The 14,712-nt window shown below is 40.4% G+C and overlaps 1 protein-coding gene across 1 annotated transcript in view; it reads right to left on the bottom strand.

Moving 5' to 3' along the window:
* Nucleotides 1-217: 217 nt before the first annotated feature.
* slc9a5 (solute carrier family 9 member A5) overlaps nucleotides 218-14,712 on the bottom strand; it is a 36,108-nt gene continuing 21,613 nt past the window's right edge. The window contains exons 8-16 of the mRNA XM_055013513.1: nucleotides 13,855-13,944; nucleotides 11,077-11,147; nucleotides 10,751-10,877; nucleotides 9,581-9,672; nucleotides 9,298-9,424; nucleotides 8,255-8,404; nucleotides 5,418-5,487; nucleotides 4,989-5,117; nucleotides 218-4,699 (exon numbers count right to left, since the gene is read on the bottom strand). Coding sequence (XP_054869488.1) covers nucleotides 4,059-4,699; nucleotides 4,989-5,117; nucleotides 5,418-5,487; nucleotides 8,255-8,404; nucleotides 9,298-9,424; nucleotides 9,581-9,672; nucleotides 10,751-10,877; nucleotides 11,077-11,147; nucleotides 13,855-13,944 — 1,497 coding nt within the window. The 3' untranslated portion in view covers nucleotides 218-4,058. The remainder of the gene's footprint in view (nucleotides 4,700-4,988; nucleotides 5,118-5,417; nucleotides 5,488-8,254; nucleotides 8,405-9,297; nucleotides 9,425-9,580; nucleotides 9,673-10,750; nucleotides 10,878-11,076; nucleotides 11,148-13,854; nucleotides 13,945-14,712) is intronic.

Here is a 14,712-nt window from a genome sequence, read left to right as displayed (position 1 = left end):
GTAATAATAGTAATAATAATAACAAAAATAATAGCAATAATGATGGCAATAATAATACGACTCATAATAATAATAAGAATGATATTATTATTATTATTATTATTATTATTATTATTATTATTATTATTATTATTATTATTATTATTATTATGCCGTTAAGTCCAGTAGATTCAGTACCTCCATGACTTCATCAGTGAAGGAGCACTAAAGGCAGCGGTTCATTGAGAAAAGCACGTCACATTTATTGACTCTTTAAAGCAAACAGACTTTTGGCACAGAGACAGAAAGGTTACATTTGATTTTCCACAGGTGACCTGAATCACAGGTAGACAGACAGGAAGTGGACACTGTGCAGGTTGTTTTACAGACGATGAAACTTCAAGTTTCTCCACAGATGATCGTTTCTACAAGCAGCAGCAGCAGCAGGTTTTCTGAGGAGAGACAGCAGCGATAACGAGCTTTCATACTGCAACAACTCACATATTCTCCTGTTTAAGGGATATACTGACTGGTTTTAAATCAGAAATACGTCCAGAGTACCAACGATGGTTTCTAGGTTTCTAAACTGTTCACACTAGGATACATCCCATAATACTGATGATCACAGCTGGTAATAGAGAAAAAGAACAAAAACAGATTCAGTGTTCAGTCTGTGACACCTGGAGTGGATTAAATTGTGGTATTTTACATCATTTTTGGTTATTTTAAACTACTTTTGGTCATTTTGTGTCACATTTCAGCTGTTTGGCATCTTTCTGTGTCTTTTTTGCATCACTGTTGGTCATTTTGCATCACATTGTGGTTGTTTTCTGATTTGCATCTTTTTTTCATTTATTTTACATCACTTAAACTGCTGTTCAAACTATGATACATCCCATAATACTGATGGTCACGGCTGGTTATAGGGAAAATGAGCAAAACAGATTCAGTGTTCAGACTGAGACACCTGGATGGATTTAAACTGGTCTGGTGTCAGTTTCTACCAGAACTCAGATGTGTTTCTCCTCCTAAATGTCATGGTTCTATCTGCTGGACTGATGAAGTTCTGAGGCTCAGAAATGATGGAAAAAGTTCATTAAAAGTGATTAATCTGGACCCACCTCCATGGACTTCAAGGACCTGGAATGTTCGAAGTGAGACTAAACCTAAAGACTGGAAACAGGAAAGGAGAAAATCCCCTGGAGAAAGTTCTAGAGTAGACCTACTGACACCTGGAGAAAGTTCTAGAGTAGACCTACCCACACCTGGAGAAAGTTCTAGAGTAGACCTACCCACACCTGGACAGTTGTTGGTAGGTCTACTCTAGAACTTTCTCCAGGGGACGTTCTCCTCTATGGACTTCAAGGACCTGGAACTCTGGAAATATTCCCAGTATGAAGGTAGAACTCTGATCATTAATTAAGTTACTGGAGCTGAAGAACCAGATGTTCTCAGGAGGTTCTGGTGGAATTTAGATTTTAAGTGAAATGATCCTGATCCAGTTGAACATGAAGCTAAGTTTTGCTCCCACCAACGTGACCAGAGAAGCTTCATGTCTGGGTGAACATGTGAGGAGCTGCAGCTGGAGCTCAGAGCAGCTTCTGTTTTCTGTTTTGTGTTTGGAGGCTGAAAGAATCCGTCCAGCTGCAGGACGAAGTGACCTGAAAGCAGCAGAGACTTTAAGGCAAAAACATTCTTTGGCAAAACGACAGAAACCTAAAGACACACAAACATGTTGTGCTGGTGGAATGCAGCTGCTGTCCAGCTACACACAGACACACACAGACACACAAACGCAGAGCAACAGGAAGGCAGTTCGATGGTAGAAATGTTCTCAAGCTCGTTTTTACACTTTGGTCATTTAAAATAAACTACTCTGGAGATTTACACACCTGCAGCTTTACAAAACACACTGAGGATCGGACAGGATAGGAATAAATACTCAGAGAAGCTTCTAGGAGCTCAGGGTAAAGGCAGAACATCCTGGTATGATCAGTGCTGCAGCGCCACCTGCTGGCTCATATCTACTACAGTCTGCAGCTTCCAGGCGACAAACAATCAGACCTTTAGAAGCTGCTGTTGGCACAAATTAATCACAATATTCTTCATAAGAGCATCATTAAAGGACATTTTAATGTTTTCAAACCGAACATCATGATTCAATAATAACACATTTTAATTTAGAGGTTATTAAGCATAAATACTGTGATTTAATATGAGTTCAATACATTTTATTATGGTCTGGACTGACTCATGGTTTTATGGATCACTGTGGTTTCAGCTGTTTGGAGAAGAACTTTGGATGGAGGAAGTTATAATAAAATGAAGATAAAACTAATAATCCTCCTCTCAGACCATCCAAGAGCCTCCTGCAGCAGATTAATACCATCCATTCTTTGTTTGATTAGAGTATTGATTGTAGATTTGATCGATATAAGACGGAGATCAGAGCAGGAAATCATTCAGTTTATGGTTGAGTTTAGCTCAGTGACCCTGCCACTCTGTAAATGCTGCTATTTATGGATATTTAGGGTGTATATATGCTCTTATTTTTATTGTTCTCTCCTCAACTTTTACCCTGTTTTTAGTACTTGTAGTTTTTTTCTGATCCCTGTTCAATGAGAGATCAGATTCACTGGAGTCACATTCTCTGTTTGCTCACAGACTGGGCTGATAAAGCTGATTCTGATTTAATTTAGTTTAACCCCTTGACGCTTATTGTTGTGAATTATCTTCATACCACTTTCATTCAGACTGCAGATAGCGTATCCATTCCCCCAGTACCGGCTTGTGTAGACTCAATACATACCAAGGAACCTTTTAAAGAACTGGTTTCTGGTAGGACCGGTCGGAGTGGGACCTAATTATTATATATCTGTTATCATTATTATATATCTGTTCTATGTGTAATAGATAAATTAACAATCTCCACTTATTTTAGCATCAACTGGAAAGCAAAAACACACAAAAAATGTTTTGTATTTAATTCTAAATAAATTCAGGCGTCAAGGGGTTAACTTACTTCAGTTTATAGGATAACGTTATTTCTTTTACACCGACAAATCAAAGAAAAGATGTTTTTTATCAGCTGATAAAAAGGACACGTCAGCACACGTCAGATAACGCTCTGAAGAAGGCTGTTGAAACATGTCAGCTAAGGTAAAACCATCTTTACTTTGATTTGTCGGTGTAAAAGCAATAACGTTATCCTATGACAGTTAACGACAAAATGAACATCATCCAAATATTACTTCAGTTTAGTTTAGTTGTTTAGTTTCTAAACTCTTCCTACGAGTGGCCAGCTGTGTTTTTAACCAAAGGGCCACAGACAGGAGGGAAAAGAAAACAGTGATTCAGAGGAAATCTGATGACATTCAGACGTGGATGATCTTCCTGAAGTGACTCCATGTTTAGTTTGGTGGAAATCTGAAGATTCTTTGAGTTTTTAAACTTTCTGGAGGTTTTTACAGCTGCTGCATGTTCTAGGTTCAGACTGTTCTAGAGGACCTGCAATCTGAACTGTGATTGGACGAAGGAGGTGATCTCAGCAGCCACATGGTCAGAGAGAGGCGGGGCCATCGATCAGGTGATGACCTGTCATCGTGTGGGCGGAGACACTCAGGAGAACGGATGCTGAGCTGGTTTCCTATTGGACAGCCTGAGGCGGCTGCTGATTGGTGGAGCTGCTTTACAGGAAGCTGCTTTACTGAATCCTTATTTTACAACAGCGACCCCTACTGAGCTGGAACCACAGCTGTACACTGAATATGAACCCAGTTTAATGTATTAAACATTAAAAACACTTCTCTGTTAATATCAGAGCTGAAGAATCTTTGTTCCTGATTATTACTTCCTGTTGTTTCTGCTCTCAGATGTTTGTCATTCAGATCACAGCGTCTGATAATTAAACTGTACAACTGATTTTATTCATTATTAACCTGCAGCTCTGAGCGTTTAGTTCAACTGCAGCACAGGAAGTCATATTTTGGTGGAACTTTATCAATCATCCAGCTCATTGGGGGTTTTATTGTGAAAATCAGGGTTCTGCAGCTTCCTGTTGTCAGACCTCTGATTGGCTGTTACAGCTGGGTGGGGCCTCGGCTGTGCGGCTCGCCGCTGCCAGATGGGGGCGCCGTCACCAGGCTCCTCAGGTACACACAGGGGTTCCTCCTCCTGCCGGGGCCGGGGGCGCGGCCGGGGGTGTGGCCGGGGCCGGGGCCGGGGCCTGGCGGGGCCGGGGGCAGCGACCCAGGGGGCCTCAGAGATGACATCAGCGGCTGTAGCTCCGCCCCCTCATCCTCCTCCTCGTCCTCCTCGTCCTTCCTCCCGTCGGGGAAGCAGAAGGAGCCCTGAGAGAGCTGAGCCCCGATGGAAGCGGAACTTCCCGCCACGCTGCCCGGCGGCGTGTAGGAGGCGGAGCTTGCCGCCACGCTGCCCGGCGGCGTGTAGGAGGCGGGCCGGGTGGCACCCAGTCGGGACAGGGCGCTGACCCGGGGGTGGACGGGCTCGGCGGGGGCCGGGGGGGAGGAGATGCTCTCCAGGGAGGAGATGCTCTGGTTCCAGGCCTGCTGAAGGTCCACCGGGATGATCTTAGTGGCCTCCACAGACACACAGGGGGGCGGAGACCCCACGCCTCCTTTCCACGGCAGGTGAGTCTCTCCACCTGTGGGGGAGGGGGGGCCGGGGGGAGGGCTCTGGGTGCCGTCCAGAGCTGCAGGAACTGGAGGAGGAGACGCTTACTGAGCATGTTCAATAATCAATAATATCAATCATCAATAATATATGAACCAACAGGGCAGCCGATGGAGAACATTCATGTTGTAGCTGCAGTACCTGGTTGTTCCACCAGGAGGAGCCGGTGGACATTTAGAGGTTTGTGATATAAAACACAACTGTGTGTCTGTGAATGTTGTTGTGTTGTGGTGTTACTGTGTTGTGTTATTGTATTATTGTGTTATTGTGTGGTTGTGTTATTGTGTTATTGTGTTGTTGTGTTACTGGAATGTCACCTGATTTCGGCCGTTCCTTGGGCGTCTCGGCTTTACGAGCTACGAAGGTGATGCCGACGTCTTCGTCCTTTTCTGGGTCTGAATGTTCAGCTCGGTCTGGATCTGACTCCACAGGAACCACCACCGGATCTGAGCAGAGGTGGAGGTTAACTAGCTGGTAGGTGGAGGCTAACTAGCTGGTAGGTGGAGGCTAACTAGCTGGTAGGTGGAGGCTAACTAGTCGGTAGGTGGAGATTAACTAGATTAGGCAGGAGAGTTCCAGAACCAGAACATCTGGTGACTGATGACTGATTGATGCTAAACTAAGCTAACTGCTACCAGAGTGGGATCTAGTCTGTGTTCTCTGATCATTATTGATTAAACAGTTGATCAGGTGATTGATCAGTTATTGGCACCAGCTCTGCTCCGATCTCTCCAGCAGTGTCTCACCTTTGTCCTGCCAGCTGACGTTACGTCTCGGTTTGTCACCGCCTTCCTCTTTGGCGTCGGATCCTCGACGCTGCGGAGAGAAAGATGGAAGAAAGTCATCAGTTCAGCATGAAGCCGTTCAGTGGTCCAACCATCAAGTACTCAGAGCAGCTACTGCAGTAAAAGTGCTGCAGTACCATCTAATAAATGCACATCAAGTACCACGATGGAACCAGAACAACATGAAGAAGCAGAGAACTCAGATGTCTTCTGTGAGGAGGACTCCGTTAGAAATATGGAAACTAGAAGAAAGTAGAATCTCTTTATTTATTTTTGAAAAATGTAAAACCCTGAACCACCATGTTTAATGTTGTCTCCTCAGACTTCTGTGGAGGTTCTCAGTCATCCAGGTCCTGGTGATAGTCAAAGCTTCAGGAGAAACCAGCTGGAGGTTCTGGAAGACCTTTCTAGAAATGTCTTCCAGAACCTCCAGTTGGTTTCTCCTGAAGCTTGAACCATCTCCACATCCTGTAGATGTTTTTCTATCTCCAGACTTTTCCTCTCTCCTCTGCTCATCATCTGTAGAAGATGTTTCACCATGCTGGATGGATCTCCAACTACTAGAAGATGTTCCACCATGCTGGATGGATCTCCAACAACTAGAAGATGTTTCACCATGCTGGATGGATCTCCAACAACTAGAAGATGTTTCACCATGCTGGATGGATCTCCAACTACTAGAAGATGTTCCACCACACTGGATGGATCTCCAACAACCTGCTCCTCTGTTCTCTGTTTCTGCTGCGTGTATTTTATTGGTTTTCCTCTCAGTCTCTCTGAGGAAACACTAAAGTTGTGTATCATTGTGTTTTTCCAGGTTTCTGTTGTGTTTCAGGGTGAAGCTGCTTCAGATGTTGATGGATCACAGTCACCACTCTGAGTCATATTTATATTCATGCTCCGAAGTTTTACATTAGCTCATGAAAACAACACAATTCCAATTAAATTTCTGAAGTTCAGAAGGAAGTAATTCCACTTGTTTGAGGAGGTTTCTGACTTTCTGCAGCAAGTAAAGAAGGATTCATCAGTGCAGTTCTCCACACTGTCGTCCTGTTATTTCACTTTGTTCAGCTCTGAAGGTTTTAAACATGCTGCAGAAATAAACTGGATTCGTTCTGTCAGGATTCAACTTATTGTTGAGGTCAGATGTTTGCTTTAGTTTGTAAAACATCTGTATTTCTGTTGGTCCAGCTGTGGTTCAGTCAGATCCTGTGTGAAAACAGCTGCACAGTCATTTTAGTACTACTGAATTTTCAGTTTTTATGGAGCTTTCAGTTACTGTAACTGGTTCTCTACTTCCTGTTTCTGCTGCATAAATAAACCAAATGAATGACTGGACTCAGCGGTAGAATCCAACTGCAGCTCCAGAACCTCAGACATCCTGAACGGGTCACTCAGAGACCACTTCACTACAGAGAATAAATCCTCACGTTAAAGGCTGGATTTTAAACAGGAAGTCTTTCTCTAAACAGAGCAGCCTGTATTTGGACAAACAGCTTCTGAAATAAACCATCAGCTCCTCCTCAGCCTCATTTCTCTGGTGAATCCAGTTAATTATCCCAACAAGCCATTAACTTCCTGTCTTTCTAGGTGATTACTAACCTGATGGGTCACTAAGCAGCACATCATCTCCTGATAATGTTTCTATCTTCACAACACTCATCAGTTAAACAGCTTCAATAAAACCTCATTAGTTTCTGTTTCTATGGTAACAAACGTGTTCGTGGAGTTTCTCTTTCAGCTTTAATTCTGCTTTGATTCAGCCTGACAGAGAAATGCTATCAGGTTTCCTTGATACTTGTCCATCAGCACCAGGAGGCAGAACATCCAGTCAGAGCTGGACCACAGTCTCCAAGGAGCCACAAAAACCAGCTTAGAACCAGTCTGAAACTAGCTTAGAACCAGTCTGAAACCAGCTTACAACCAGTCAAACTAGCTTAGAAACCAGTCTGAAACTAGCTTAGAACTAGTCTGAAACCAGCTTAGAACCAGTCTCAAACCAGCTTAGAACCAGTCTGAAACTAGCTTAGAACCACTCTGAAACCAGCTTAGAACCAGTCTGAAACCAGCGTACAACCAGTCTGAAACTAGCTTACAACCAGTCTGAAACCAGCTTAGAACTAGTCTGAAACCAGCTTAGAACCAGTCTGAAACCACTCTGAAACCAGGTTAGAACCAGTCTTAAACCAGTCTGAAACCAGCTTACAACCAGTCAAACTAGCTTAGAACCAGCCTGAAACTAGCTTAGAACCAGTCTGAAACTAGCTTAGAACCAGTCTGAAACCAGCTTAGAACTAGTCTAAAACCAGCTTAGAACCAGTCTGAAACCACCCTGAAACCAGCTTACAACCAGTCTGAAACCATCTTAGAACCAGTCTGAAACCAGCTTAGAAGCAGTCTGAAACCAGCTTAGAACCAGTCTGAAACCAGTCTGAAACCAGCTCAAAACCAGTCTGAAACCTGTCTGAAACCAGTCTGACACGAGCTTAGAACCAGTCTGAGACCAGCTCAGAACCAGTCTGAGACCAAGTTTACAACCAGTTCCAAACCAGTCCAGTACTGGTCTAAAACCAGAACTGGTCTAAAACCAGAGCTCCATCCTCAGAACCATAGAGCCAGTGTAGAGAAGAAGGAACATCAGACACTGAATCCTGGAACCACCTTCCTTCAGGTTCTTCTATAGATAAACTGATCTGCTGGACGTTTCTTCTGTCTGCTGCTGAATTCTTTGTGGAACATCTTCAGGTTATTGCCAGCAGCTGGAACATGTTCTCGATGGGTAATGAGAACCTTCTTACCTTCTTCAGGCTCCGTTCCTTCTTGTGCCTCTTGTGTCGGGTAGATTTGAAGGTCTCCATGCGGCTCTTCATGTTCCTCTGAAACACCTCCCGGTCCTGACGTTCCTTCTCCCCCAGAGGAATGAAGTGTCGGCTGTAGTGGGACTGATACTGGACAGCAGAGAACATCATCAGAACCAACACAGAACAGAACATTTCATCAGGAACCACTCAGGTCCATCAAAAACACCTGCTGGAACTTCTAAAATGATCTAACTTTCATCCAAGCATCTCAGGAATCTGTGAAAGGACTTTAGAACATCTTCAAGGACAAATAAATAGCTATGAAGGACTCTAGAACATCTATGAAGACCCCAAAACAGAAGAACCATCGAGCATCTTTGAAAACCTCAAAACAGTCCTGATGAACCCCGGAAGAAATTCAAGAACACATTAACATCATTTAAGGGTTCTAGAAGATGTTTGAGGACCCTTAAATAGCCTTTCAAGACCAGAGAACATTTTCAACGGCCTCTACACAGCCTTTAAGGAACCTTCAGAGTTCTCACCACATCTTCAAAGAACCCTACATGGCCTTTAAGGACCCCAAAGCATCTTTGACAACATCTAAACATCCTTTAAGAACCCCAGAACATCTTCGAGGAACCCTAAACATGTTATAAGCAGAACATGTTCAAGAAATGCTGAACATCCTTTAAGGACTCTAGAACATCTTCAACAACAACCTTTAAGGTGATTTGGGGGGCCTTAGAACAAATAAGAACAACTTTTCAAAGATCCGTAAACAGTTTTCCAGGACCGTAGAACATCTCTGAAGCTCCCTAAATGTCCTTTAAGAACACTAGTACATCTTTGGAGATTCCTAAATGTCCCTTAAGAACCCTAGAACATCTTTGAAGACCTCTAAACGTCCCTTAAGAACCCTAGAACATCTCTGAAGACAGGTAAACATAGCATAAGGAGACTAGAACCTCTAAGGTAACCTTCTAGCTCCCCCTACAGAACCTCCAGAGAACACCTTGACGTTCTGGGTGGAACATTACCCGTCTCCTGGGCTTGTACAGGTTCCCGGCGAGGACATGATGTGTCTCTGTGTCCTCCTCCACTTTACCTCCAGGAACGTTATCTATGACCTGGAGGTCCAAACACACTCCGCTGCCGTTCTCACGCCTGAAACACACAGTTAGCATGATGCTAATAGCAGCATCTGTCTGTTTTACAGCTAACGGCACACTGCTAAATTAGCTCTGGTTGGTTCCTCTCATGTTCTTCTAGATCACGATAAACCACAGATGTTGTTGAAGTATTTCCAGGTGTGTGACTCACAGGTAGTTGGTGACGTTGGTCACTTCAGGAAACGAAGCTCTGCTGGCCATCGAAGGAAGAGAAAGTCTGGCTGAAGTCAGGACGTTACCACCCTGAACACACACACACAGACACAGACACAGACACACAGACACAGACACACACACACACACACACACACACACACACACACACACACACAGACACACACACACACACACACACACACACACACACACACACACACACACAGACACACACAGACACACACACACACACACACACACACACACACACACACACACACACACACTCACAGACACACCCACAGACACAGACAGACAGACAGACAGACAGACAGACACACATGAGCCTAATTCTTAATAAAACACTTGAAAATATCCTTAAAATGTCCAAATAATATTTACACATTCAAAAATCTTCTTAGGGTGCTTTCACACCTACGTCTTTTAGTCTGCTGCAAGTACACCTGCAAGTACGGTTCGTTTGGGCTGATGTGAAAGCATACCAGATTTTTTTGGTTCGGACTAACGAACCGCACCGAGACCACTTCCGGGAGGTGGTCTCGGTCCGCTTCTGTGTGAACTCCAGTTCGGTTCGCTCCTGGTGAGAACACAAACCTGTCTCCATTCGGACCGGCTTGATGGCGCAGCAGACTTTTTGGTCTACGGGAGCTTCCGTAGCAACCTGCACAGGGAATTTTGGGAGGCGCAAAAAAACTCGCGCTAGCTAAACCACATTCTCCACACGAGTTTGATCGAGACTCTGCGTTTACGATGAACAGGGGACAAACTTAAACGCCTTGTTTTGTAAACAGCGCCGCAAAACGACTGGGGGGAGATATAACATTAATTGGAGTAGGTTCAACTGCGAAAACACTGGTGTGAATGCGAACCGAACCAGTTGAAAATAGCAACATTGTAACAACTTTTGGGTCCAAACGAACCACTCTAGCGGACTAACAGGTGTGAAAGCACCCTTAGATTGTTCAAAACTATTCACATAAAAATGTATAAAGATATATTAATATAACGTTAAAAGATGATATTGTGTGGAAACCATCGTATCAGTGATGCTCCTCAGACAGCTGGAGAAGTTCTCATCTGGAGCTGTTCAACCAACTGACTGACTGCTCCACCTGGTGGATGTCTCACCTGGTCGATGTCTCACCTGGTCGATGACGCTGATGGCGTCCCTGATGTTGATCTTCTGATAGGCCTCCCACAGTTCACTCTTCCTGTAGACAGACTTCCTGAGCAGCAGTTTACTCAGGTAGTTTTTATCAAACTGCTCCCACCTGGAACACAGACAGATCTTCAGGTACGGGAACGTCGTAACGCTGTTCTAACATTGTTGTAACATTGTTGTAACATTGTAGTAATGTTGCTGTAATGTTGTTGTAACGTTGCTGTAATGTTGTAACATTATTTTAATGTTGTAACACTGTTGTAACACTGTTGTAACGTTGCAACATTGTGTTGCCGTAGTGGACTCACTTGTCCCTCCAGTGGTGGTATCCCTGCAGTCCTGCGATGTCCTCCACTGCAGTCAGGATGTGGTCGAAGGCCTGAAAACACACAGACTCTGATCAGTACTTATACTACATATTATACTGTGTTCTAGTATTTATACTAACATATTATACTGTGTTCTAGTATTTATACTACATATTTTACTGTGTTCTAGTATTTATACTAACATATTTTACTGTGTTCTAGTATTTATGCTAACATATTATACTGTGTTCTAGTATTTATACTAACATATTTTACTGTGTTCTAGTATTTATGCTACATATTATACTGTGTTCTAGTATTTATACTAACATATTTTACTGTGTTCTAGTATTTATGCTACATATTATACTGTGTTCTAGTATTTATACTACATATTATACTGTGTTCTAGTATTTATACTAACATATTTTACTGTGTTCTAGTATTTATGCTACATAATATACTGTGTTCTAGTACTTATACTACATATTATACTGTGTTCTAGTATTTATACTAACATATTATACTGTGTTCTAGTATTTATACTAACATATTATACTGTGTTCTAGTATTTATACTACATATTATACTGTGTTCTAGTATTTATACTAACATATTTTACTGTGTTCTAGTATTTATGCTACATAATATACTGTGTTCTAGTACTTATACTACATATTATACTGTGTTCTAGTATTTATACTAACATATTTTACTGTGTTCTAGTATTTATGCTACATATTTTACTGTGTTCTAGTATTTATACTACATATTATACTGTGTTCTAGTATTTATACTAACATATTTTACTGTGTTCCAGTATTTATGCTACATAATACACTGTGTTCTAGTACTTATACTACATATTATACTGTGTTCTAGTATTTATAGTACTTATTTTACTGTGTTCTAGTATTTATACTACATATTTTACTGTGTTCTAGTATTTATACTACATACTATACTGTGTTCTAGTATTTATACTACATATTATACTGTGTTCTAGTATTTATACTAACATATTTTACTGTGTTCTAGTATTTATACTAACATATTTTACTGTGTTCTAGTATTTATGCTACATATTATACTGTGTTCTAGTATTTATACTAACATATTTTACTGTGTTCTAGTATTTATACTAACATATTTTACTGTGTTCTAGTATTTATGCTACATATTATACTGTGTTCTAGTATTTATACTACATATTATACTGTGTTCTAGTATTTATACTAACATATTTTACTGTGTTCTAGTATTTATGCTACATAATATACTGTGTTCTAGTACTTATACTACATATTATACTGTGTTCTAGTATTTATACTAACATATTTTACTGTGTTCTAGTATTTATGCTACATATTTTACTGTGTTCTAGTATTTATACTACATATTATACTGTGTTCTAGTATTTATACTAACATATTTTACTGTGTTCTAGTATTTATGCTACATATTTTACTGTGTTCTAGTATTTATACTACATATTATATTGTGTTCTAGTATTTATACTAACATATTTTACTGTGTTCTAGTATTTATACTAACATATTTTACTGTGTTCTAGTATTTATGCTACATAATATACTGTGTTCTAGTACTTATACTACATATTATACTGTGTTCTAGTATTTATAGTACTTATTTTACTGTGTTCTAGTATTTATACTACATATTTTACTGTGTTCTAGTATTTATACTACATAATATACTGTGTTCTAGTATTTATACTACATATTATACTGTGTTCTAGTATTTATACTAACATATTTTACTGTGTTCTAGTATTTATACTAACATATTTTACTGTGTTCTAGTATTTATGCTACATAATATACTGTGTTCTAGTACTTATACTACATATTATACTGTGTTCTAGTATTTATAGTACTTATTTTACTGTGTTCTAGTATTTATACTACATATTTTACTGTGTTCTAGTATTTATACTACATATTATACTGTGTTCTAGTATTTATACTACATATTATACTGTGTTCTAGTATTTATACTAACATATTTTACTGTGTTCTAGTATTTATGCTAACATATTTTACTGTGTTCTAGTATTTATGCTACATAATATACTGTGTTCTAGTACTTATACTACATATTATACTGTGTTCTAGTATTTATACTAACATATTTTACTGTGTTCTAGTATTTATACTACATAATATACTGTGTTCTAGTACTTATACTACATATTATACTGTGTTCTAGTATTTATACTAACATATTTTACTGTGTTCTAGTATTTATGCTACATATTTTACTGTGTTCTAGTATTTATACTACATAATATACTGTGTTCTAGTATTTATACTAACATATTTTACTGTATTCTAGTATTTATGCTACATATTATACTGTGTTCTAGTATTTATACTAACATATTTTACTGTGTTCTAGTATTTATGCTACATATTTTACTGTGTTCTAGTATTTATACTACATAATATACTGTGTTCTAGTACTTATACTACATATTATACTGTGTTCTAGTATTTATACTAACATATTTTACTGTGTTCTAGTATTTATGCTACATATTTTACTGTGTTCTAGTATTTATACTACATAATATACTGTGTTCTAGTATTTATACTAACATATTTTACTGTATTCTAGTATTTATGCTACATATTTTACTGTGTTCTAGTATTTATACTAACATATTTTACTGTGTTCTAGTATTTATGCTACATAATATACTGTGTTCTAGTATTTACACTACATATTATGCATATTATGCAGCAGCAGTAGTGTTACCCTCTCGTGGATCTCCTCGTTGATGGTGGGCTTCCTGCTGGTGGATCGAGGAACTTTGAGCCACTTCACCAGAGGTTTGATGGTCAAACCCTGAAGGAGGAACAAGAAGAACATCATCACATCCTGATGCTTCTGACCACAGACACTTCCCCACCAGGTTCATCTCAGTGAGACCTTCACCTGACAGGTTGGAGGACTTCAATCAGAATCCCAACATCAGACCGTCCAAAGCTGCAGCTCAGAATAAACATTCTGCAGCGTCTGAGTTTAGTTTACATCATTTATACTTTATTAACCTGACCGCAGAATTTATAGAATAGTGAGCTGCTGATAATCAAAGATAAGTCTGAGGTATTTGTGTTTCCATGATGTTCTCAGTGAACCTCAGCAGAGGAACCTGCAGAAACTTTGACTGAAGCAGCAGAAAAGGAAGCGGCTGTTCTTTAGGACGATAAATCAGAGAGTTTGTGGGAATCATCTCCCTCTGCTGACGTCTGAGATTCATGATGGGATAGTAGAAGCTGAGAACCAATCAGAGGCTTCAGCCCCGACATGAACCCAGATCAGACAGATTTAGAGTCTGTTTATAGGTCTGGATGTAAATACTCTGATTCATGAGGAGCCTCAGGAAACATTGGTCTGTGGAGGTTCTAGATCCTCCATTGAACACAGCAGCTGAGCAGCCAGTAGGGGGCGCCGCTCAGACTCAACCTGAACTACGACCAGACCACAGGAAACATTCACACCTAAATAAGAGTTTCATTTTAGCAGCCTCCTGGTAACTTCATTTGATTCTACTGGGGTTAAAGCTCAGAACATCCATCAGGTCTGTCCACAAACATCTCCACATCTAAACTC

Source organism: Amphiprion ocellaris, chromosome 1, assembly GCF_022539595.1.
Source record: "Amphiprion ocellaris isolate individual 3 ecotype Okinawa chromosome 1, ASM2253959v1, whole genome shotgun sequence".
NCBI classification, from domain to species: domain Eukaryota; kingdom Metazoa; phylum Chordata; class Actinopteri; family Pomacentridae; genus Amphiprion; species Amphiprion ocellaris.
This window is presented reverse-complemented; position numbering and strand designations above follow the sequence as displayed.